Source organism: Callithrix jacchus, chromosome X (genome assembly GCF_049354715.1).
Source record: "Callithrix jacchus isolate 240 chromosome X, calJac240_pri, whole genome shotgun sequence".
NCBI classification, from domain to species: Eukaryota; Metazoa; Chordata; class Mammalia; order Primates; family Cebidae; genus Callithrix; species Callithrix jacchus.
The window spans coordinates 119,761,649-119,788,453 of NC_133524.1; the positions used below are offsets into that span (position 1 = coordinate 119,761,649).

The 26,805-nt window shown below is 37.6% G+C and overlaps 1 protein-coding gene across 25 annotated transcripts in view; it reads left to right on the forward strand.

Moving 5' to 3' along the window:
* Positions 1-26,805, forward strand: part of STAG2 (STAG2 cohesin complex component) — a 145,049-nt gene that overhangs the window by 48,349 nt on the left and 69,895 nt on the right. For 8 of the 25 annotated variants that reach the window (XM_035288952.3, XM_035288961.3, XM_035288960.3 and 5 more), the window contains 3 exons: positions 15,044-15,183; positions 18,952-19,030; positions 25,041-25,205. In XM_035288952.3, the coding sequence (XP_035144843.1) occupies positions 15,140-15,183; positions 18,952-19,030; positions 25,041-25,205 (288 nt within the window). In that variant the 5' untranslated portion in view covers positions 15,044-15,139. Of the gene's footprint in view, positions 1-10,788; positions 10,948-13,874; positions 13,941-15,043; positions 15,184-18,951; positions 19,031-19,654; positions 19,778-25,040; positions 25,206-26,805 lie in introns of all 25 variants that reach the window. The other 17 variants (XM_035288956.3, XM_035288958.3, XM_054251078.2 and 14 more) reach the window with 4 other exon arrangements.

The following is a 26,805-nucleotide window of genomic DNA, read 5'->3' on the forward strand; positions in this document are numbered from 1 at the left end:
TTACTCTGTCACCTAGGCTAGAGTGCAGTGGTGCGATCTCTGCTCACTGCAACCTCCACCTCCCAGGTTCAATTGATTCTCCTGCCTCATCACCCCCCAAGTAGTTGGGATTACAGGTACCCGCCACTGTGCCTGGCTAATTTTTGTATTTTTAGTGGAGACAGGGTTTCACCGTCTTGGCCAGGCTGGTCTTGAACTCCTGACCTTGTGATTTGCCTGCCTCGGCCTCCCAAAGTGCTGGGATTACAGGTGTGGGCCACTGCGCCTGGCCGTCATCTTTTTATTTTGGCAATTCTTACAGGTGTAGTGATGTCTTGTGGTTTTAATTTGTATTTTCTTCTATTAAGTTTAACATGTATTTTAAAAGTTTATTTGCTGACTATCTCTGTTATACTTAATATCTTGATTCTTAGCATCATTAACATGATTGCTTGCTTTTTCCTATAGTATAAAGAAAATAACTTCAGAAAAGCAGAATTAGTGTAGTAGACAACAGAACTATTGTATAAAGTTTAATTTATTTTCTCTCTCTCTCTTTCCCTCCGTCCCTCCGTCCCTCCGTCCGTCCCTCCCTCCCTCCCTCCCTCCCTCCCTCCCTCCCTCCCTCCCTCCCTTCCTTCCTTCCTTCCTTCCTTCCTTCCTTCCTTCCTTCCTTCCTTCCGTCCATTTGTCTGTCTTGCTCTGTCACATAAGCTAGAGTGCAGTGACCTAATCACAGCTCACTGCAGCCTTGTACTCCTGGGCTCAAGCGGTCTCTCTCTCTCTTCCTCCCACTTTCCTTCTCTCCTCCCCCTCATTCCTCCCTCTCTCTCCCTCTCTTTTATTGTAGAGACAGGTCTCACTATGTTGACCAGGCTGGTCTCAAACCACTGGCCTCAAGCAGTCCCCCCACCTTGGCCTCCCAAAGTGCTGGGACTACAAATGTGAGCCAAATGCTTTAAATTTTCATCTTTTTAATTTTTGTCCTTAGAATTCTTCCCACTAAGGATAAGCAAAGTGTTGTGTTCTGAACTCACTTTATATAAGTACTTTCTCTGTATGCTTGTGTTGTTAATTTGATGTACATGATTAGGCTTATTTTACCAATTTGTCTTCAATTTCAGAAATTTAAAAAATTCTGTTTCTATGACAGTGACATAACCTGACAATTCAGTTTTATTTGAATGAGTATGACATTTTCCTTATTCAAAAGTTAAAATTACATGCAAAGATATATAGAAGTCTTCCACAGATTCCTTCCTCCTATATTTCTTTTATCATCCCTCCTCCTTGCAGACAACTTGGAAAAAGTGTTTGTTGTTAATCCTCTCAGTATTTTTTGTGCAAACAAATGCATCCATTCATATACACGTACTTATTTTGTCAAAAGCATCACACTTATTAACATAATTTGATGTAAACTTGGATATTAAGTAGCAGACCTAACAGAAGACTTTCAGAGTTGTGTTAATGCTGTTTTTTTATATTATGAGAGTTGAATCTGCTACATTGATTTCCAAATTATTTTGTGATCTGTAAGTTATGATCAGTATGAGATAGTAGGTTCACTAGTAACTAACTTCATGTATGTAATACTGGAAAAACTCTGCTTGTTGCTTTATGACTTTGGACAGAAAAACAGACAAGTGAAATTTAGTTGAATACTTTGTAAATTATGGTTAGTCAAAGTAGGTGACAGAGGACTAACCTGTGAAAGGGGACATTCAAGTAAAATGACATGATAATGGTTTATTTGGCAAACATCATCAGAATAGTTTATATGCGGTAGTTGAAGGAGAAAAGTTTTTCCCTTTCCTAGTTGCAATTTATTATATTATTATTATTAATTTTTTAGAGGCAGGGTCTTGCTATGTTGCCCAGGCTAGTTTCAAACACCTGGGCTCAAGTAATCCTCCTGCCTCCGTCTCTCAAAGTGCTGGATTAGAGGCATGAGCCACTGTGCCTATCCCTTAGTTGCAATTAATTTATTAGTCAGGATAGCTGAGCAAAGTCATTTATGGTGGGTGAGGGGAGACAGAGAGGGAGATTGTGTTTCATGATGAAAAGATCATTTTGAGTATTTTTGCCAAAATAATAATCATAGAATAAGATGGAGATCCTTGCATATGAATAATCTTCTCAGTCATGTTGTTCTTAGTACTGCTATGTTATTTCACAGATAACTTTTTGCCAAGAGGATCGTTACAACACATTTTTTTTTGAGGAAGAGTTTTCTAATTGAGAAGTTTCTTTCCTGACTAATGACCTAACAAATAAAATATTGTTCCAACAAACTATGTCTTAACAGCAAAGTTGCAATAACTATGAATCCTGAGATAGTTTCAAGTTCTCTGTAGTAGAACGTACTTTCAAGTCTATCCAAAACAAAAACGTTAGCCCTGGTATATATTTGTTTTTAATAATGTATAGCTCTTAATATTAAATATTTGCTGAGTCATTATTTCGCCTCCTTGGCATCGCGATAGTTCTTTTGGGGATATTGATTTTGCAGGATGCTTTAATGTATTTGTTGTGGTTTAGAAATAAGGCAGTCTTTTGGTCGTAGTTCTAGCAAAGGTTTAAAAACTTCAGTCATCTTAGAGCTCAGGTTGAGTTGGTCTGTTTGGATGTCATGCTAAAGTGTATGAAATATGCTCATGAGTGTATAGAGGCACTGAAAATGGGATAGGTTAGAGGGCAAAATGTGGGAGTCCCCTAATGATACCTGGCACTAACCTCTAACCAGATAGATAGATAGATAGATAGATAGATAGATAGATAGATAGATAGATAGATTGGTAATCTCTTCTTACTGGATCATATTTATGCTGTATGCTCCCTCTCTCGAGTTTAATGGAATCAAATGTTGCATTTTAGGGTAATTCCTAAATCTTAGTATCATCACATGAGGCCATTTAGTATGCTAACCCTTGGATGCAGTCTGCTTGCATTGCTGCTGGAAGATTGTTGCATTTTACCCTGGCTTTAAGTTGCGTGCTTTTGTGGATAACTATGAGACTTGACTTGTACCATCATATTTTGAATAAGGGAAAGAAATGTTGAACATTTGTTAAATGGGTTTCAGTGACAGTTTTCATACTCTATGGTGAGCAACTTTAAAAGTGCAGGGTTAGCTTTGGTTGTTCAACCTAGTGTTTCCATGTTTTTTGGAAAAGCTAGATTATTATATTTTGCTGTAAAGTTAACATAAGCTTTGGTGCATTTCACCTTATTGAATGGGAGACAAAAATCTGTCAAAATATTCTGAGTGTAGATATCAGTGATTAGTATCTTAATTTACAAAATGACATCTGAATAGATCAATGGTTATATGGTACACGTATGCTTGTTTATTAGAAAGTGTTCTCAAATGATCAATAAAGATGTAAGTAAAATCCTGTGAGTTTATACCATATGAGGGGAGCTTCCTTGATAAAAGGGGTTTCCAATTTAATTTCTTACTGTGGTAAACAACAACATTTACCATTGAACAATTTTTAAAGTCCATAATTGATTAACGTTAAGTATATCCAACTGCTGTGAAACAGATACACAGAAAGTTTTCGTCTTGAAAGCCTGAAACACTGTACTTATTAAACAACAACTCCCAATTCTCTTTTCCCGTAGTCCCTGGTAACCACTATTCTGTTTCTATGAATTTGACTATTTCACATACCTCATAGGTAGAATCATACAGTGTTTGTCTCCCCTGCACCCCCCCCCCCGCACCTCCCCAGACGGAGTCTTGCTCTGTCAACCAGGCTGGAGTGCAGTGGCGTGATCTGTCAACCAGGCTGGAGTGCAGTGGCGTGATCTTGGCTCATTGCAACCTCTGCCTCTCTGGTTCAAGCAATTCTCCTGCCTCAGCCTCTCTTACAGGCTCCCGTGCTATGCCTGGCTAATTTTTTGTATATTTAGTAAAGACAAGGCTTCACCATGTTGGGTGGATTGGTCTCAAACTCCTAACCTCGTGATACACCCACCTCAGTCTTCCAAAGTGCTGGGATTACAGGCGTGAGCCACTGTGCCATGCCAGTATTTGTCTTTTTTGTGACTAGCTTGTTTCACGTAGCATAATGCCCTTAGGGTCCATCCATGTTGTAGTGTAGTACAGATGTTCCTCCTTTTTAAAAGGTGAGTAATTCATTTTATGGAGCTACTACATTTTGTTTATCCATATCTGTCCTAGTCCATTGGTCTATTTGTCTTTATGTCAGCACCTCACAGTTTTTGATTACTGTAGCTTTGGTAAGTACTCATTTAGTGCCATTCTTAGGTTCTTGGAAACTTGGACTTTAAGCAAAATGATGTACAGCAGGTCCTTGAATAACATGAATTTGTTCAATGTTGTTTTGTTATAATGTTTATGAGAAAAAAATTGGTTTCATTATACATCATTTTGCTTAACATTGGAGTCCAAGAACCTGTTGGTGATATTGAGGACTTTGTCTTATTAGACAAAGCTTTGAAATTAGCTTTGAAATTAGGAAGTGTGAGTCTTCCAACTTTGTTCTTTTCTTCCCAAAATTGTTTGAACTATTTGGGGTTCCTTGAGATTCTATATGAATTTTCAGCTTAATTTTTTCATTTTCACAAAAAAGTGCTGTTGGGATTTTGATATGGATTGTGTTGGTTCTATAGATTTCTTTGGGTGGTATGGACTTGATTACAATATTGTCTTGCATTTCATGAACACAGGATGCCTTTCTATTTATTTGTGTCATCTTTCATTTCAGCAGTATTTTTTAGTTTTCAGTGTACAAGTCTTCTACCTCCTTGTTTAGGTTTAGTCCTAAGTATGTTGTGCTTTTTGATGCTGTTGTAAATGGAATTGTTTTCTTAATTTCCTTTTCAGATTGTTTGTTATATATACAAGAATTTTGTGTGTTGATATAATATCCTGCGGCTTTATTGAATTTTTGGTTATTAGTTCTAAGAGTTTCTATGTGTGTGTAAACTTTTGGATTTTCTACATATAAGATTGTGTCACCTGGGAACGGAGATAATTTTACTTCTTTTTCTGACTTGGATGCCTTTTATTTATTACTTTTCTTGTCTAGTTGCTTTGACTATGCCTTCCAATACTATGTTGAATAGACACATGGTGGGAGTGGGCATCCATGCCTTGTTCTATATCTTAGAGTAAAAGCTTTCAGTCTTTTACCATTCAGTATAATATTAGCTATGGGCTTTTGACTTTTAATATGTAGAGATAGCGTCTTAGTCCACTTTCTGTTCCTCACAATAGAATATCTGAAATTAGGTACTTTAAAAAGAAAAAGATTTTATTTCTTACAGTTAAGGAGGCTGAGAAGGCCAAGTTTGAGGGCCCACATCTGATGACAGTCTTCTTGATAGTTGGAACTCTGCACAGTTCCTAGGTGTTGCAAGGCATCACATGGCAATGGGGCTGAGTATACTTGCTCAGGTCTCTTGCTCTTGTAAAGCCACCAGTCCCACTCTCATAACGCTATTAAATCACTAACTCAGTAATCCATGAATGGATTAGCCTATTCATGATGGCAGAGCTTTCCTTACCCAATCACCGATTAAAGGCCCCACTTCTCAATAGTGCCACATTGGGGATTAAATTTCCACACAAGTTTTTGAGGGGACAAATATTCAAGCCATAGCAGGTGATTTTTTTCTAGTTTTAATTTGTTGAGTATTTTTTTTCTTTTTTCTTTTTTCCGAGCCATCCTCCAGGCATGTTCAGTGTTTTTAATAGTGAAAGAGTTTTGAATCTGGTCAAATGCTTTTCCTGCATCAATTGAGATGATCATGTGGGTTTTTGCCCTTCATTCTATTAATGTGCTGTGTTACACTGATTGATTTTTGTATGTTGAAGCAGTCTTACATTTTAGCAATGAATCTCACTTGGTCATGGTGTATGATATTTTAAATGCGCTGATGAATTCTGGTTTGCAAGTATTTTGTTAGGAATTTTCGCATCAGTATTCATCAGGGATATTGGTCTGTAGTTTTCTTATAGTGTCTTTTTCTGGCTTGAATTTAATTTTTAAAATGTAATTTGTATGCTTTACTCTTTGCCTAGGAATGTTTAAGATTAGAGAGAATTAAAATAATTTTAGAGTACCACATATGTGTCTCCTGTTGTCACCACTGTGTGGAATTACCAAGTGAACAATCAAACTCTTAGATCTGAAATGTGAATTGGGAAGTACCTATACTGTGTTGACAAACTGAATTGTGAAAGCATATTTGCTTTCTCAACTTAAATATGCATATAATTCAAGCCTATGAATTGCGTACTATGGTTGTTAGCTGAAAGGTTAGTAGGTTATATCAAGTGGCTAAATATTTTAATAAGGTCAGCTAATCAGAAATGAGAGGAACAAAAAAAAATTGGGCATGTGACATGTATGTATTGTATAGTCATGCTAAAATGAAAAAAGAGGCATTGAATATTAATAGTCACCACAATTCTAAATTTCCGGTTAAAATTTTTCATTCTCTCTAAGGTGGTTTATTTTTCACATTCGTTTTATTGTTTTCAGTCTGAATTGTTTCTTGGTTACAGTTCTATCTTCATCATCATGCAAATTATTAATAAACATTCAATAATTCATTGAAATACTTTTTACTACCTTGAGTAAATAAACATGGAAACTTTTGATATATACTCTGTTGAGAGTATGTGAAATGAAAATTTAGATTTCCCCCAACATCAAGCAGTATTATCCTTTATTTCATAGAAGATTTACTCTTCTATGAAATCTGCCTTTCCTTGAAATTTGCCAGCAAGCCAGTGATGCCCAGTGTGAAATGGTTTAGATGGTAATAATGTATTGTGCTTATGTCATGCTGTATACCATTTATAAGCATTAACACATGAATTTTTGTAAACTTGATTTTTGGATCTGGATATTCATTTCTACCAGCTAATGTGGTCTTACTGGAAATGTTGATAGCCATTACACCCATTTGTAATTACCCAGGTTTGTTTCTTAGGTCTTTATGTCAAAAATTTACATCACAAGTTATGTCACAAAGTTATGTTAATAAGATGGAGATGTATACAGACACATGCACACACACACACACCAGTCCAGAAAGCTGAATTTAGAATGTGGTATTCAGATATAAGTGAGGTGAAGAGTGGGTATAGACAGTATTTAAAGAAAATCATTAGCTATTGACCTTGGCAGACTGAGAAATGATTTTAAGGTGAAAGTATATGATAAAACAAGTATTTTATCTGTTTTGAGATTTGTCTTAGGATAGAGCCAGGTAACGTCTAGTCAGTGCAGCTTATTAGGGCTGACTGGGAAAAGAGTAGTCTTGGAATTAGATAGCAGATATGTATCCAATATGTCAACTATAATATGGTATCCAGTGTCTAGCAGCAGCCAGTGCCAGTATGGTCAGACAGATGAGAGTGTAGTATTGTGGCATTCGGGTTAAGGCAACTCGAGACAAATGGAGACTTTAGGGTGGGTTTATGGGCAGGATTCCAGTTCCTGGGATGGGGTGGTAGATGGATTATAGTGGGAACATGTCAGATACGGTAGGATCTTTGGCTGACTCAGGTACAGGTTACAACTGAGTACTGAGTACGAGTTGGCTCTGCAGGAATAGGACATGAGCCTTTTCTTTTCTCCCTCCAACCCCCAAACTGAGGTGGACTCTAAGTTCACAAGGTGTGCTAGGTTTTCTACAGACTTAAAAACTGGTCATCAAGAACTGGGACAGCCTGAGTATGTAGGTTTGTCAAGGTGATTGCAATTGTGGTGATGGCTTGAGTCACGTTTTGAAAGTATTGGGGAAAGTGAATAGACAAGGAAACTAGGAAGATTGCTGAGCACCTACTATCATACACTTAAAAATAGGAGGGGAACAGGTGGATGTTTCCCGTTTTATTAATTTTAGTTTCTGGCTGTGTGTAGTGATGCCATATCTGTAGACTGCCCCAGCTTGCTCCTTCCCCTTTTCCTGAAAAGAAAAGTTGTTTTTGCAGTGTTGTGGCCTTAGGCCTGTTGAATTTGTCTACTTAGTTATTTTAGAAAGACATTTTACTTTGGCCTCCCTCAGTCCTTTAGATACATGTATGTATAATTTTTTTTCTTTTTTTGAGACAGAATCTCGCTGTTTCCTAGGCTAGAGTGCAGTGGCAAGATCTCAGCTCACTATAGACTCTGCCTCCCTAGTTCGAGCAATTCTCATGCCTCAGCCTCCAGAGTAGGTGGGATTACAAGCCTGTGCCACCATGCCCGGTTAATTTTTGTATTTTTAGTAGAGATGGGATTTCTCCATGTTGGCCAGGCTGGTCTGGAACTCATGGCCTCAAGTGATCCTGCCTGTCTTGTCTTGGCCTCCCAAAGGGATAGCAGGCATAAGCTACTGCACCTGGCTTGTCCTTTATATTATTTTGTGTGTGTGTGCGTGTGTATTTGGTGCCGTGACTCAGATACGAACCTTTATGTTATTTTTAAAGTTTGTAAATATATATTTCCTAATTAACAGTAGGAAATATACACAGGGTCATTCATCTTATGTATGCACATTTACAGGCATGCCTTCTCTGGTTTACCTGTTTGTGTACCAGAGCAGCGGCTACCATTAGTAATTCTGTAGGACTCCGTCCAGGTTTGTGTAAAAGAAAAGATATTTGCAAATGATAGATGTGGTAGCTGTAATGTGAGTGTGTTATCAAGAAACTTTTAGGTTTAAGATTATACTCTGGGCTAAGTACACATGATCGTTGCTTGGTTTGACGTACTTTTCACCATGTCATTTACTTCGAATACTATAGCACAAATTAGGGAGATTAACAGAGGGAGGACAAATACCTTTCGGGTAAGAAGAATTTTTGGGGGGAGTGGGGATGGAGTCTTGCTCTGTCATCTAGGCTGGAGTGCAGTGGTGTGATCTCAGCCCCCTGCAACCGCCTCCCAGGTTCAAGTGATTCTCCTGCCTCAGCCTCCCGAGTAGCTGGGATTGCAAGTGTGTACCACCACACTTGGCTAATTTTTGTATTTTTAGCAGAGATGGGGTTTCACCATATTGGTCTTGAACTCCTGCCCTTGTGATCCGCCTGCCTCAGCTTCCCAAAGTGTTGGGATTACAGGCCTGAGCCACCGCACTTGGACAAATGTTCTTTTTAAAGATTGTTCCCCTTTGTAATTTCCTTTTTTGTGCTAACAATAAGATTGTAAATAAAAAATTTAAAAATCACCCACCCTGATATGTTACTGTTTTCCTTTGCTTCTTTTTTGTTGTTATTATCATGTGCATTTACCCACGTTGGTACAGTTATAAATAGTTTCAGTGTATGAATGCTACATTAATTACATTGATGTACTATCAATGGTACTTGGTCAGATGAATTTTTAGTATTTAGGAACTAAAAATAGTATTTAGTATCCCATATTTCACTGGGATAGGGAGTTGGCCATGTCAGTAATTTTTTTCTGTGTCTATCAGATCTTGACACATTTTTTCTTTTAGGATTACATGTACTTGTCTGGGTGCAGTGGCTCACTCCTGTAATCTCAGCACTCTGGGAGGTTGAGGTGGGCAGATTGCTTGAGCCTAGGAGTTCAAGATTTGCCTGAACAACATGGTGAAACCTTGTTTATACAAAATAAAAAAAATTAGCTGGACGTGATGGTGCTCACCTATAGTCCGTGGATAGTTGGACATTTCAGTAATTCCTATTTTTAAGTGTTTGTATTATAGTGATGGTGGCATTTTAGAAGGGTGTATATGTTTCCTGGATGTGATCCTTATATAGAGAGAAGTATGTGACCCTTTTGGGAGGAGTGTTAAGATAAGTGTATGGCATGTGGTGTGTGAATTTGCCAACTTTTAGCAATTGAATATTTCTGCATTTTTAGTGAGAGAATTAACATACCAGCTACTTAAATGTCCCCCTCCCCTGTGATCTCCAGTAATATATTATGGATTCTGAGGAACCTTGTTAGTGATGGCTTTGTTGGTAGCTTTTTATTTTTCGTTTTGAGACCACTTGGGATTGAATTAAAGACCTGTTTTGTTTTGTTTCGTTTTGAGACAGAGTCTCACTCTGTCACCCAGGCTAGAGTGCAGTGGTGCCATCTCCGCTCACTGTAACCTCTGCTTCCCCGGTTCAAGCGATTCTCCTGCCTCAGCCTCCCAAGTAGCTGGGACTACAGGTGTGCACCACTGCACCCAGCTGGTGTGTGTGTGTGTGTGTGTGTGTGTGTGTGTTAGCGATAGGGTTTTACCATGCTGGCCAGGCTGGCCTTGAACTCCTGACCTCATGACCTGCCCACCTCAACTTCCCAAGGTGCTGGGATTACAGGTGTGAGCCACCACACTCAGTCCCTAAAGACCTTTAAAACAATAATTCTTTCAGAAAAAAAAAATTAAATGATATCAAAGAAAGATACTAGAATGTTCCGTGTGTGATTTTATTTTGTGTGGGGTACTTTTGATGAATGTAGCAAGTAATTCTTTTTTAGAGTTGCAAAGATACAAGCATGACCATAATTTTTACATGCTTGTATTAATATGCTGTAGTAACAGGTATCTGACAGGTGTTTCTCGTTATTGAATTTAGCTTGTAATCTAAACTTTGAGGAACAGGCCATAAACATATGCTAATTATAGATAACCTGAAAAGTTATGGTGATTAAGTTTCAGTGTTTAGGTCTGTTTATATTAAAAGCATTGCATTGTTACTTGAATTTAATGTTTAGAATTAGAAATACTTGATCATCTGTTACTTTTTAATTTAATAATTAACAGCCTTTAATGGGAGCATATTATGCATGTGAACCTATATTTACTTTAGTACTTATTGTTCAGCCTATCTGCAGATGGAATTGTCTGGTTTTCGGTAAGGAGAAGTAGAAGCTGGTTGCTGGATGAGTTTTTTCCCAGAAGGAAAATAGCGATTGAGACTGAATGCAAATTTTACTTCTGTGCTTTATACTCTAAAGCTGTTGGAATGTTAACTCTTTTATGGTAGGTATAAAAATTGGTACATATGATAAAAACCTCAAAGTTTTTTCAGACACTAGGTGAGAGCTCCACCTTGTGATCTTTGAGCATATTTTTAAAAAGTTAATAACCTACAATAATACAAAAATTTTGTGGTGAGTTTGATTTTTAAACTCATACTTTTCTTTGAGCATTACATGATTTTACAGTTTTGGGGGTTAGCCAGCTGAAGTCAAATTGTATTAAGCACATTTGGGAAGATACTATGAATTTGTTAATGTAAGTCTATGAGGGAAACAAATTGGATGGATGGATGGATTGGCAGTCTTACCCCGCTGCCCAGGCTGGAGTGCAGGGGTGTGATCATGGTTCACTGCAGCTTCTACCTCCTGGGCTCAAGCAATCCTCCTGCCTCAGCCTCTCAAATAGCTATAGGACTATAGGTGTGTGTCACCATGCCTGGCTGATTTTTACATTTTTTGTTGAGATAGGGTCTCATGTTCCCCAGGCTGCTCTCAAACTCCTGGGTATAAGCCATCCTCCCGCCTCAGCCTCCCAAAGCGCTGGGATTGTAGATGTGAACCATTGTGCATGGCCTGCAACTTATATTTATATGCAACTGTAGACATTTAAAATAAAGTTGGAAAGATTCTTAGCTCTTCATGTAGATTAAAGTTTACATTTAAAAACTCCTAATCCCAACTCATCCATTGGGTTCCTTCCCTTCTAAATTACAAAGCAGCTTTAATATTTGTAATTTTTGTTGAGCTATGTAATTTTGTTGAACTGTTTCTGTGGCAAATAAGTCATTTAGAGAATGGCTAAAATAGTAAAAACTCAGATACATGGAATTTAGCATTCTTTTATTTAATAATATTAAGTGGCAAGTAGGTGCCTTCTAGTAGAAATAATACTTTCACATTTCTTAACAGGTATTATGAACAGGGATCATTGTTCTCCTGTTCCCTAATGTATTCTCATTGCTCAGCATTGCATTTGGCACGTGGTGGATACTTTTACTTGGTTGGATGAATTTTGAATATTTAGAAACTTGGAAAAAATCGTATTTCACTAGGATAGGGAATTGGTCAGTTCAATAATTTTTCTGTCTATTAGACCCTGACATAAGATTGTTTTTTTCTTTTAAAAATGTATGTACCTGGCTGGGTGCAGTGGCTCATGCCTGTAATCTCAGCACTTTGGGAGGCTGAGGTGGGGTGAATTGCTTAAGCCCAGGAGTTCAAGACTAACCTGAGCAACATGGTGAAACCCTGTCTCGACAAAATAAGAAAACATTAGCTGGGCCATGGTAGTGTCTGCCTGTAGTCCCAGCTACACAGGAGGCGGAGATGGGAGGATCGCTTGAGCTTGTGGAGGTCAAGGCTGTAGTGAGCTGTGATTGTACCACTGCATTCCAGCCTGGGTGACAGAGTAAGATCTTGTCTGTCTGTCTGTCTCCCTTGATTTTTTATATACATATAGTGCATGTGCACGCGCGCGCGCGCACACACACACGCACGCGCGCATCTTGTCTTGAGAGACATATCTTACAACTTCAGTTTTGCTTTTGTGTTTGCTCTGGTTTCTAATTATGAATATAATTAGAATTGAATTAAATATAATGAATATAGCCTAGCTTTACAAAATAATTTGAACTGGGAAGACTTTTTTCTTTTACACTAGAAATTAATTTTGTGCTGTTTAGAAGAGTCCAGTATGTCATATAGTATTCATTTTATTTAGTATTCTCTGCTTTTCAGAGCTGATGCATTCTTTATGTTCATTACCTGTGATTACTTAGGGGACTATATTTAAGAACTATCTTTAAAGTCTTCTTAGAAACTACATTGAAGGAAAGCAGCAACTTTGGTTTTTATGAAATGCTCAGAGAGGCAGATAGGTACAGCAAGGATCACATGACCACTTTATTTTCATCTTGCTGTGTAGAAGATGAACTGACCTGTTTGTTAGAATGTATTAGTTCTGTGCCGGTCCAGTTCCTTTTAAAGAAACAAAATGATTTTTTTTTTTTTTTATAAATAAGTTATCATGTTAGGAGATGAATGTATGCCCTACATATGATGACAAACTTCAAAAAAGAAAACATTAACCAGATGTGTTAGTGAGTGCCTGTAGTCCTAGCTACTCAGAAAGCTGAGGCAGAAGGATCTCTTGAGCCTGGGAGTTTGAGGGTACAGTGAACTATGATCATGCCACTGTACTCCAGCCTGGGTAACAGGGTAAGGCCCTGTCTCAACAAATACAAGATTTTAAAATTTGTTTATGTTCGAGACAGAGTTGATCTGTCACCCAGGTTGGAGTGCAGTGGCACCATCTCAACTTACGGCAACCTCCACTTCCCAGCCTCAGCCTCCTGAGTGGCTGGGACTACAGGCGTGCACCACTACATCCGCCTAATTTTGTATTTTTAGTAGAGACGGTTTCGCCATGTTGGCCAGGCTGGTCTGGAACTCCTGACCTCAAGTGGTCTGCCTACCTCGGCTTCCCAAAGTGCTGGGATTACAGGCAAGAGCCAACTGCGTCTGGCCAAAAACAAGATATTTAAATCTGAGTATCTTTCAGACAAAAATAAACTCCAGTGATGGTATATATTATTTGATCATTCAGAATTTACTTTGTGGGTTATTCATTCTTGTTTCTCCTGTTACCTCATTTGTTATTTTGCTGTTCACAAAACATAAAAATTAATATTTTGCTGTTTTAGCTTAAGTAAAGTAAGCTAGGAACTACAATGTTTTGAACTTTGTATATTAATTAAATATTAGCCATTTATGATGTGTTCTAGAGGTATAAAGTTATTAAGAAAAATTGAGCTGTTTCTTGTGTGATGTCTAACCTGCTGGGAGAAATCATTAGGAGTTTGTCAGTATGTTATATTTGAGCATTTAGTATTAATTGGATATGTTTAACCTTACCTGCTTTTTCTTTAGGTGGCCACTGAGTACTAAATTCACTTGGGAATAAAAGAAAAACATAAAGAAAATTATAAGAGAAAGGTATACACAAGACTAAGAGCTTTAGACTTCAGCTTCAGCCTGTTTTCTCCTTTCTTCTTTGGTCTTAGGTTATTTTCTCATTTAGGAAATGCATCCTTGACTTTCAAAAGATAGACATAATACCCTTTCTATCTGCCATTCTTGCATGTACTTCAGTCAAAAATGGCATTTATCTGTTGTTCATATGACATTATTGGCGTTTAAATTGATCCTAAGTTCCTTGAGGGGATGGAATAGATCAAATCTAACATTGTTTTCCCCTTCTCTTCTCAACACAGTTTGTTATTATCATGAAGTGGTTATTTATTTAATAAGCCAGGCTTTGGACTGTGTTTTCAGGGTAGGAAAACCTGTTTTAAAATTGTATCTCAGGTTTTTTTTATTAGCTCTTTTTAACTGTTTGTGTATTATATCAGTGAGTGAAAGGCTGTATTTTCAGGCTTCTCATATTCTGGTTTAAGTTCTCATAGGGATTTCAGGACCAGCAAGAGTCATATCCTGTTTCTTACTTAGGATGTATTAATGTTTATGTACATAATGCCAGGCAGAGAATCACAAGAAAATTTTATAACAATTGTTTTACTAGCTTTTTTTCCTATGTGTTATTACTATGGGGCTACAAGTGTTACAACAAATCCATATCTAAAATAAGCAGTCAAGTCCGGGCATGGTAGCTCTCACCTGTAATCCCAGCACTTCGAGAGGGAGAGGTGGGTGGATTACCCGAGGTCGTGAGTTCGAGACCAGTCTGGCCTACATGGCAAAACCCCATCTCTACTAAAAATACAAAAAATAGCTGTGCGTGGTGGTCCGTGCCTGTAATCTCAGCTACTTAGGAGGCTGAGGCAGGAGATTCACTTGAACCCAGGAGGCACAGGTTGCAGTGAGCTGAGATTGCACCACTGCACTCCGGCCTGGGTGACAGACAGAGTGAGACTAAGTCTCAAAATAAAAGTATAAGCAGTCAAATGCCAGGGAATGAAATCCTTATTTACTAAAACACATTAGCAGGCACTGGGGAATTTAGCTTTTGAGTATGGATATCCTTTTTCAATATTTTTGGTGTGTTTATAGTAAATAATGTCATTTTCCCCTTTTTAAAGGAATTGTCTTAGAAGAAAGAAGCAAGCCATCATTTTACCCACGTAAATATATGAATATATTTCTGGCATTGAGGTGTTCCAGAAGATGATAAAGAAATGATAGCAGCTCCAGAAATACCAACTGATTTTAATATACTACAGTAAGTAAATTATAGTCTGATAATTTAAAAATACTTGTTTATTCCACAAAATGGGGAATGCATTAACTTCAGTTAAATATCCTTCTGCTTGAGAAGATCTGATATATAAAATAGCTTGTATGCTTTGCAAGAGTTTATATCAGCACTCATCAAGGTTCTGTAATAGTAATCATTCCATTTTTTTGTTGCTGTGTTTTAAATTTATCTTTTAGTTTACATGCTGCACAGTTTATTATTTTTTTGTTGTGTAATTCTGAGTTTATACTTTGTTTTGCAATAGCAACTGTTTTAAGAGAGCATTATACAGTTCTTAAAAATTAAGTTTTCTCATTAGTGAGGAATATGTACCACATAGGAGTAGTAGTAATATTTAGGATGTAATGTCAAATTTCTGTTAAAAAAATCTAATGATGATTGCAGAAACCAGTTACGTATATATTGGTCTATAAAGTGATTTCAACATAGGTATCCTCTTTTCTCTCATCTAAACAGCTAACTGTACTCCTTATCAGCTTTTATTCTAATAATTTCTTGGTTTTGAATGATTTTGAACTACTCTATGTAACTGATTTTCATACTAAGCTACAGTTTCATGAGTTGCCTCAGTGAAAAGTGAACTTTTAAATTGCCTGTGAATCCCTTTATTTACCCACCCCCACCACTGTATTTTTTATTAGGTTCTTGATTAGACTTGACTTGCAAAGAGAGTTTACTTGCTAAAAATTTTGAAAACAACAGACCAATACCATTGTACATAATGGCAGCCAGCGTCTACTTTGGATCTTATGTAGATTTTTATATATTTATTTTATTTTATTTTTTTTGAGACAGAGTTTCATTCTTGTTACCCAGTCTGGAGTGCAATGGCGCAATTTCGGCTCACCGCAACCTCCACTTCCTGGGTTCAAGCAATTCTCCTGCCTCAGCCTCCTGAGTAGCTGGGACTACAGGCGCAGGCCACCATGCCCAGCTAATTTTTGGTAGAGACAGGGTTTCACCATGTTGACCAGGATGGTCTAGATATTTGACCTCACAGTCCACCCGCCTTAGCCTCCCAAAGTGCTGGGATTATAAGCGTGAGCCACCGTGCCCGACCAGATTTTTATATTTTTAATAATTTTGTTATCCTTGGTGGAGATTATGAGGCTTCTGTGACCTCATACATTCAGGTTCCCACAAAACAGCGTTTTTAGTGAGGATTTTATGTATTCTAAGTGTAATATCTTTGTCAAGGTTAATTGTTACCTTTGTTAATATTAAGTGTTCACTGTATATAGGATGTTACATTAGATTCTGTGAGGAATTAAGTTAGGTACTTCCTGCTGCCTTTATGAGTTCATATTTTAAAGATATAAAGAGATTATGAAGTTTCTTATATACTTGATTAGAGACTATTAAAAAGGTTTGTATTATGGACTAGACAATTGACTATTAGAATATCTCAAATAATTAGGACCTGAAATAGGATAATGAATAAAAGGGAATTGATGTTATAGGGGTAGAACAGAACCAGCATTTGATTGGGCATGTGGGTTGGAGGGCACAGTAAATGAATGGAAGATTCAGTTGTGTGATGGGTGACTCATGATGTTTCAGATCACTGAATGGTTAACACACTATGTTTAATAAATGTAAATGTTATTTCACCTACGTTAGATTTTGTTGTTCTTTTGATCTTAAAAACACAGGATAGCATTAAAGAACGGCTTAGGAGAGTATTTCTTTTCTGGTTGGGAGTATTTTAGACTTCCATTCTGATTACTTAAGCTTTCTTCGAAGGTTTTTCAGTTAGTAACCAAATCGCTAGTGGTTTACTCTTAGTTGGGATAGCTTGGAGATGAGTATTAAGAGTATAATTGAGCCCTTGATTACTCTGGCCATTGGAGCATTGTGAAGATTTTCTGCAGACTTAAAGCAGTTACTTAGCTCTCTAAGAGAACTGGTGTCCCACAAAAAGCTTGGGAAGAAATAAATATTTATACATCAAGATACTTTAAATTTTCATTTTTTTTTTGCAAGACCATATAGACATGTGAAAAGATTATTGACGACAACAATCTTCTTAAGATGTAACAGGCATAAGCTTCAGGGCTAATATTACAGTAGTCATTCAGTTTTTGGTGCATTAACTCGGGAATGGTATTTATTACAGGCCCTTTCCTCTCAGCATTGTAGCATATAGTTAGGATTGCCACCGCCTTCCATACATTGTTTAAATTACTTTATAGGTAAGTGCTATAAATAGTAATCTTTTTCCTGCTAGCATCTTAATCATTATTTTAGATTTATGGAGTGGTCGTATCTCACAGCCTCTGCTACCTCATAGCCTCTGGGCAACTGGTTATTGTAGCAATAAAATAGAAATAGAAGAAATCCAGATTGAGAATAAGAGTTTTATAAAGATAGCCTTTCACTTTGATTCCATTTATTTTAAGCAAAGCTGGTGCTAGGTTTACACATTTTGGATGGAAAAACCTTTATCTTTTATGGATGTGGCTCAATTCTAAAATCCAGTGTGACCCAAATACTAATATAAGTATACTTTGCTGTAAGCGTTTAAATGAGGGTATGTTACTACTATTTAGATAGACCTCATGTTTACTCATATAGAAAGTATCACACATGTTTATTTAAATCAGCCTGCTTCTGTATGTTTTTAAGAAAATCCAGTTTATACAAACTAGCCTTACCCCCACCCAGAACAAGGGACAGTTGTTTAGGACTGTAGATTCATATGTTGGAGATTGTAGAGACTTTAGAGATTTCATACTTTCCTGCATATACATTATTTATATATGAGGAGATTGAGGTTGTCACTTGTACAAGATCCACAGATACTGAGTACCAAAACTGTTCTAACTGTAGCTCATCACCTCTTTACTTCATAAAGGGTATTGATCACTTAGCATAATACCCTAGTGTATTTCAAGTGATATAGTTTATAAAAATGTTTTATAAATACCCTTTCAGAAATGCGTGGTTTTGTTTTGTTTTGTTTTGAGACAGGGTTTCGCTCTTGTTACCCAGGCTGGAGTGCAATGGCTCACTGCAACCTCCGCCTCCTGGGTTCAGGCAATTCTCTTGCCTCAGCCTCCTGAGTACCTGGGATTACAGGCACACGCCACCACGCCCAGCTAATTTTTTGTATTTTTAGTAGAGACGGGGTGTCACCATGTTGACCAGGATGGTCTCGATCTCTTGACCTCGTGATCCACCCGCCTCGGCCTCCCAGAGTGCTGGGATTACAGGCTTGAGCACCGCACCTGGCCAGAAATGCGTGTTTTGTATATTGACTCACCTAGGTTTATAAATATTTTTCGAGTGAGGTAGGAAAGGTCAGAGGATCCATAATGATAAAACTCCCTAATAAAGTTCCTCCAGTGCCTAGTATTAAAATAGTTTTTACTCAGCACTATGGTCTTTGAACCAGAAAATGGAACCAGCCATTAAATGAAACACAACAGTTCCTAGGGTTAAATTTTGAGACCCACTGGATTAGTTTTATACTTTGATTAAAAATTAACAAAAATGTTTAGTTAGATATTTGTACTTTAGATTTTTTTTTTATAGTTGTTTATGTAATCTTGTGTGTTTGGTAATGTGCTATAATATGATATTTTGGGGAAACATCTTAATTACTTATAATGCTAATATGAAGTTTTGTAATGAGTTAACCAAGCCTTTATTTTAGATAATCTGGCAAAAATTAGAAACTCAATATAAGTTTCTAAGGAAGGTTTTAAATTATTGCTTATCTTTCTGTCACAGGGAGTCAGAGACACATTTTTCTTCTGACACAGATTTTGAAGATATCGAAGGAAAAAACCAAAAGCAAGGCAAAGGCAAGGTATGTATCAAATATGTGACTTTATTTTGATTCTTAAGATCTTTCACACAGATTTAGGTTATGTCTCAGATAGTTTAGTCTTTTAAAACTGGCTTTTTAAGGGGATGGAGGCTGACTGGTCTGGTAAGCCTTCTGAATAAATGTTGTCCTTTTGTCTTCTAGACCAGATAGCTTTTGGGATCTCTTTACGCTGCTGTAAAGTTGAAATTAATAATAATAATAATAATACATCATTGTTTCTGGTAGTTTATTATGTAAGGCACAGTATGTTAAGCAAAATGCAATATTCTGTTGGCTTTATTTTTGTTTTCCCACAAGTAATCAAATGTAAAGCAAAGCAATCTCTTACTCTAAAGCACTCTAAAAATGTAACATACAACATTTTAAGGCTAATGGGTTACAATTGACAGTAGTTTTACTCTTTATAAGTAATGTGAAAGATTAAAAAATAACAAAGTTAAGTTCTGAGTCATTACAATGTAACTTTAGAATATGAATGGGTTAGCCTGAGGACTGCAGATAATTTGGCAGATGGTTAAATTATTTTGTTGTTTTGGAAAGTACATTTGACTCTGCATGTGTGTAAATACATTATGCATAAGATAACTTGTTTTTGTTGTTCAGCATTTGTTTTTCAAAATGAATTTTGGATTTATATTGTCTCATGACATACTTTGAAAAAGTCTTAACAATACAGAAGTTTACGATGACCAAAGTGAAATTTTTCCATAATCCTATCACCCAGAGGTAATTTATTCTTTAAACATTTTGATGCACATACTTTTATTCGTACTCCTATGTATAAACATGGATATTACATTTTATTTAAGTGGAGTCATAATATGCAAACAGTTTAATGTGCTTTTAAAATGTAATGGTATGTTATCAACAACTTTCCTGTAAGAGAATGTAAAACTCTGTAACTTTTATGATTTATTTTAATTTTAAAATTACATTTATATATATATATATATTTTTTTTTTGGAGATAGGGTCTCACTATGTTGCCTAGACTGGAGTGCAGTGGCTATTCACTGGCACAGTCATGGCATGCTGCAGCCTCAAACTCTTGGGCTGAAGCAGTTCTCCCGCCCAGCCTCTCAACTGGACTACAGGCACCACAGGCTTGTGCCACCATATCTGGCTTCTTTGTAGTTTATTTTTTATTTTTGTAGAGATGAGATTTCACTATGTTCCCCAGGCTAGTCTTGTACTCCTGGGCTCAAGTAATCCTCCTGCCTCAGCCTCCCAAAATGCTGGGATTATAGGTGTGAGCCACCACGCCTGGCCATTCTCTTGTGATTTCTAGTGGTGACACTGACATCACATTTAATGTATGGGACATTATTTAACTAATGCTTGGAATATTTTTTGAGTGCTCATAATTCATGTGTATTATAATTTTGTGTGCTGTCTTATTTCCTTAAGTATTTGAGAGGGGGATATGTATAGAAATGTTAACTTATGGCTATCCAAAGATAACCTTAATTCTATTGGACGGTATACATTAATTCATTTCAAAATCATTTTTTTCATTAACCTACTTTTGCCTTTGATTTAATTTACAAGTTTGAACAAGATTCTTGGTGGCATCTGAGTAGAGGACTCTTTAAAGTTTTTGGGCTACAATTTGGTTATGGTTATATAGCTACTACTGTGGGTGAGGTGTTGGGACAAATCAAGGATTTATTATGATAAGAGCAACTGGATTTTGACACTATACTATGTATGTTCCATGTGTTGTACTAACAATTTCACATGTTAATCTAATATTTGAAAAACTGTGTAGATGAGAAAACATCATTATTTTATTGGTAGGAAACTGAAGTCCAGAGAAACCCGGAGGCTAAAGGATTTAAGCTCAGGTCTGTGCCTTTAAGCCTGTATATTATACCACCTCCTAAAGTCTTCATGTAGAAAATTTTTTTCTTTCCAAGATTGTACACACGTTAGCATAGTTGCTTCTTGTGTAATACTTCCTTTTTATTATCACTCCTTGCACATTTTTTTTTCTAGCATGGCCTACCCGTTCTGCCATTTTAATTGTCCCAAATTGTTTTTCATATTGACAGGGACTATTGAGGCATTTGATAGATAAACTACAAATATATAGCTCCATGTTAATTAACATTTTATACTTTACTAGTGTACTGTGTTATAGTTGATCTTTTCTTTCAACCTTATCTCTGAAATTCCTTTTACTGGGGACGAAAGCTTTTCATTGTACAATTAGGCATTAATGAATTAGGTTCACGAAGACTGAATCTCATTTACAGAATATAGCAGTCCCCCTTATTCTCAGGGATTCATTCTAATACCCCCCAGTGGTTGCCTGAAACTGGAAATAGTGCTAAATCTTGCATATAGTACATTTTTTCAATATGGTAACCGAAATGGCTAGTAAGTGACTAATGAGCTGCATGGATATCCTGGACAAAGGAATGATTCAAGTCCTGGATGGGATACAGCAGAATGGTGAGTGATTCTATCATTCGGAATGGTGTGCAATTTAAAACTTTTGAATTGTTTATTTCTGGAATTTCCTACTGAATATTTTTGGACCGCCACAGACCAAGGGTAGCAGAAACTGAATAAAGTAAAACTCAAGGGAGGACTATTGTATTGCAAATTAACAATAATATGTTTCAGGTGTTGGGAAGGGATTTGAAGTAGCTGTAAGAGTCAAGTAGTTTTGGACTCCTGGAGGAAGAAGGGACCCTCTAAATAATAAAGTACATAAATACCACAGACTTTCAGTGGAAAGAAATTTGTGGGCATGGCTATAGATCAGAGATGCAAAAACTATGACTTGTTTTTGTGCTGTCCAGGAGCTAAGAATAGTGTGTATATATATATATATATATATATTTATTTATTTATTTATTTATTTATTTTTTTTGTAGAGGCAGGGTCTCGCTCTATTGACCAGACTGGTTTTGAACTACTGGCCTTAAGCAGTCTTCCAATCTCAACCTCTCAAAACTGGGATTACAGGCATGAGCCACTGCTCCCAGGGCTTTTTTTTTTTTTTTGACAGAGTTTTGATCTTGTTGCCCAGGCTGGAATGCAATAGCGCAATCTTGGCTCCCTGCAACCTCCGCCTCCCGGTTCAAGCAATTCTCCTGCTTCAGCCTCCTGAGTAGCTAGGATTACAGGCATGCACCACCACCCCCAGCTAATTTTGTATTTTTAGTAGAGACAGGGTTTCTCCATGTTGGTCAGGGTGGTCTCGAACTCCCGATTTCAGGTGATCTGCCCGCCTTGGCCTCCCAAAGTGCTGGAATTACAGGCATGACCCACTGTGCCTGGCCCAGTCCTGTTTGTTTGTTTGCTTATTTATTTATTGAGATGAAGTCTCACTCTGTCACCCAGGCTGGAGTGCGGTGGCGTGATCTCTGCTCACTGCAACCTCCTCCTCCCGGGTTCTAGTGATTCTCCTGCCTAACCCTCTCAAGTAGCTGGGATTACAAGCATGTGCCACTACGACTGGCTCATTTTTGTATTTTTAGTAGAGATGGGGTTTCACCCTGTTGACCAGACTGGTCTTGAACTCCTGACCTCAGGTACTCCGCCCACCTTGGCCTCCCAAAGTGCTAGGATTACAAGCGTGAGCCACCAGGCCTGGTCCTGTTTATATATATATATATAAATATTTGGAGATGGAGTCTCACTCTGTTGCCCAGGGTGGAGCGCAGTGGTGTAATCTCAGCTCACTGCAACCTCCACCTCCTGGGTTCAGGCAGTTCTCTTGCCTCAGTCTTCCGAGTAACTGAGACTACAGGTGCATGCTGCCATGCCCGGCTAATTTTTTTGTATTTTGGTAGAGATGGGGTTTCACCATGTTGCCCAGGCTGGTCTTGAACTCCTGAGCTCAGGCAATCCGCCCACCTTGGCCTCTATCTATATCTATCTATATCTATATCTATATCTATATCTATATCTATATCTATATCTATCTATATCTATATCTATATCTATATCTATATCTATATCTATATCTATATCTATATCTATATCTATATCTATATCTATATCTATATCTATCTATATCTATCTATCTATATTTGGAGATGGAGTCTCGCTCTGTTGCCCAGGCTGGAGCGCAGTGGTGTAATCTCAGCTCACTGCAACCTCCACCTCCTGGGTTCAGGCAGTTCTCTTGCCTCAGTCTTCTGAGTAACTGAGACTACAGGTGCATGCTGCCATGCCTGGCTAATTTTTTTGTATTTTGGGTAGAGATGGGGTTTCACCGTGTTGCCCAGGCTGGTCTTGAACTCCTGAGCTCAAGCAATCCGCCCACCTTGGCCTCCAAAAATGCTAGGATTACAGGTGTGAGCCACGTGCCAGGCTGTTTTTATATTTTTAAATAGTTTTAAAAATAAAGCATATGCTTCAGAGACTGTGTGTGGCCCACAAAGCCTAACATATTTACTATATAGTACTTTACAGAAAGTTGGCCAGTGCTTGCTCTTTAGATCGTAGAGATGTGTTGTTCTAAAAGAGGCCTTTAAGAAATCACCAAATCCAGGGGTCATAATACCTTCCTGTAAAGTATTTTAATTCAACCCTGACATTTGAGAAATGAGGACTCCGAGTTAGGGAATGGCTTGTTTTCTTAAAGTATAAGAGCTGTGGTAGGTATTTTTTATAGCTTAGGCAGATAGGGAACCTTTTCACTGATTTTTTTTTTTTTTTTGATGCCCCCACTCTCCAATACTGACAACTTTTGTTATAATGGGCTTTATTTCCATAGTTTTCATTAATTGAATATTCTTTCTTTCTTTTCTTTTTTTGAGACGCGAGTTTTGCTGTAGTCGCCCAGGGTGGAGTGCAGTTGGGGTGATGTCAGCTCACTGCAATCTCCCGTGTTCAAGCAATTCTCCTGCCTCAGCCTCCTGAGTAGCTGGCATTATAGGTGCCTGCCACCATGCCTGGCTAATGTTTTGTATTTTTAGTGGAGATGGGGTTTTGTCATGTTGGGCAGGCTGATCTCGAACTCCTGACCTCAGGTGATCTGCTCGCCTCAGTCTCCCAAAGTGCTGGGATTATAGGCGTGAGCCACCGCGCCTGGCTAGTAATTGAATTTTCATGATGAATAAATGTTAGAGGGAGGCCTAGAGTGAGAAGGAGATTGATAAACCTACTCCTACTGTTCAGAATTTCTTGTTCAGAGCACTGCAGTGATTTCTAAGACTAACGGTAAAAATAAAATGTTGAACTGAGAATAAGGTACATATTTGATAACGAGTTTGGTTATTCTTGCTGCCCACTGCAATATGTATCCAAAAGCTGCATAAGAGAGTAATATAAAACTTGGAGATAGCTACCTTGATTTACTGTGCTCTTGGGATTTCTCTTGATGATACTTGAGAGATATTTTTGCAGTGTTTTTCAAACTTCGTTGATATTTTGAGGGCTTTTAATACTGTGTTTTAATATTACTTTTCAAAACAGATTCAAATCTGTATTTGTATCATTGTTTCTGTTGGTCATCCTACCAGATTAAGATTCATATAAGATTTACTGAGCTCCTTTTATCATATAATTTTTCATTTTACAGTGATGATAATAACAGCTGACATTTTTCCGACTTATTATATCCTGGCTATGTTTCTAAGTACTTTGTGTTTTTGTTATCACAGCAACCCTATGAGGTAGGCACAGTTTTATCCTCACTTTACAAATTAGAAAAACATCACTGAAACAGTGTGGTTAAGTAATTTGCCTAAAATCACTCAGCTGATAGTAGCAGAAATTTACACCTACAGAGTCTGTCTGCCTGCAGAGGCTATGCTTCTGACTACAGTGTCATGTGAGACATGGTAGTACACATGAAAAAGTGGTCACCACAAAGAGGCTATCACAGTCATCAGTTTGTTATAAGTGGATGGAATTCTTTAGGGCAAGTTTAAACATGTTATAATTATGTACCCTATCAGCTGCTTCTACTGTACCTGTGTTTGAACTCTAAAGGACAGTGATATAACAACCACCTCCTGTTTTTTATGCAGACTTGTAAAAAAGGCAAAAAGGGCCCAGCAGAAAAGGGCAAAGGTGGAAATGGAGGAGGAAAACCTCCTTCTGGTCCAAACCGAATGAATGGTCATCACCAACAGAATGGAGTGGAAAACATGATGTTGTTTGAAGTTGTTAAAATGGGCAAGAGTGCTATGCAGGTAAGATTGATGTTGTTCTTCCTAGTTAATTTGTACTTTCTAAACTTTATTGAGTTATATAGAGTGTAGCCCTGATTTTTCTAATTGCATCTTATTTATTTTTTGTTTATTTTTTTGGGACGGAGTCTCCCTCTGTCACCAGGCTAGAGTGCGGTGGCGTGTTCTCAGCTTACTGCAGTCTTTGCCTCCCCAGGTGATTCCCCTGCCTCAGCTTCCCAAGTATCTGGGACTGTAGGCACACACCACCACGCCTGGCTGATTTTTTTTGTATTTTAGTAGAGACAGGGTTTCACAATGTTGGCCAGGATGGTTTCAATCTCCTGATATAGTGATCTGCCCACTTTGCCCTCCCAAAGTGCTGGGATTACAGGCGTGAGCCACCATCCCTGGGCTTCTAATTGCATTTTAAACACACACTACTTACTAGGAAAAAAACCAAAATCATCAGGAAGCTCTTGGGATGTATTTCTTTATATATAAGACTTTCAAGCTGTCTCTTGATGCATTTCCTGCTGCATTTTGTTTTTGAGACAGAGTCTGGCTCTGTTGCCCAGGCTGGATTACAGTGATGTGATCTCGTCTCACTGCAACCTCCACGTCCTGGGTTCAAGCAATCCTGCTGCCTCAGCCTCTGGGTAGTTGGGATTACAGGCATGCACCACCATACCTGGCTAATTTTTGTATTTTTAGTAGAGATAGTGTTTCACTATGTTGGCCAGGCTGGTCTCGAACTCCTGTCCTCAAGTAATCTGCCTGCCTTGGCCTCCCAGAGTGCTGGGATTACAGGCATGAGCCACCATGCCAAACCCATTATTTTTTTAATGGCATCAAGTAAAAAAAATAATTTGGTCAGAAATACGCTGATGTAAACCATGGCTATGAGGTCTCAATTTGCCCTGAATTTATATAGCTGCCATTAAAATATGAAGTCTTCTACCCATATGGAATTCCTGGTTGAGTGACGTAATAGAATTACTGTCTTACTTCAGTAAATTGAATTATTTTGGTCACTGTTGTCTGTTACAAATTTTATTATTTGTGCTTGTTTCTTAGAAGAATAAAATGTTGGAGGCATATTCATGTCAAATCATTCAATGTTTTCTCTGCATACTTTTATGATGATAGTAACATTTAGGCTTTATAATGTTGGCTAAACCCATATGGTTTTAAAAAGTGGAATAATATATTCAAGGAATATATATACTTAATAACCTTTGAATGTAATTTATAAAAGCTACAGGAAATTTTTTTTTTTTTTTTTTTTTTTTAAATTTCAACTTTTAGATACAGGGGTTACATGTACAGGTTTGTTATATGAGTATATTGCACCTAGGAAATGAGCGTAGTATCCAGTGGATAATTTTTCAGTTCCCACCCCTCATCCCCTTAGTTTGCAGTGTCTGTTTTTCCCATGTTTGAGTCCACGTGTGCTCAATATTTAGCTTCCACTTACAAGTGAGAACATGTGGTATCTGGTTTTCTGTTCTGCGTTAATTCGCTTAGGATTATTGCTTCCAACTCTACCCATGTTGCTGTGAAAGACACAATTGCATTCTTTTTTATGGCTGTAGGGAATAATATTTCTTCATAGAAATAACTT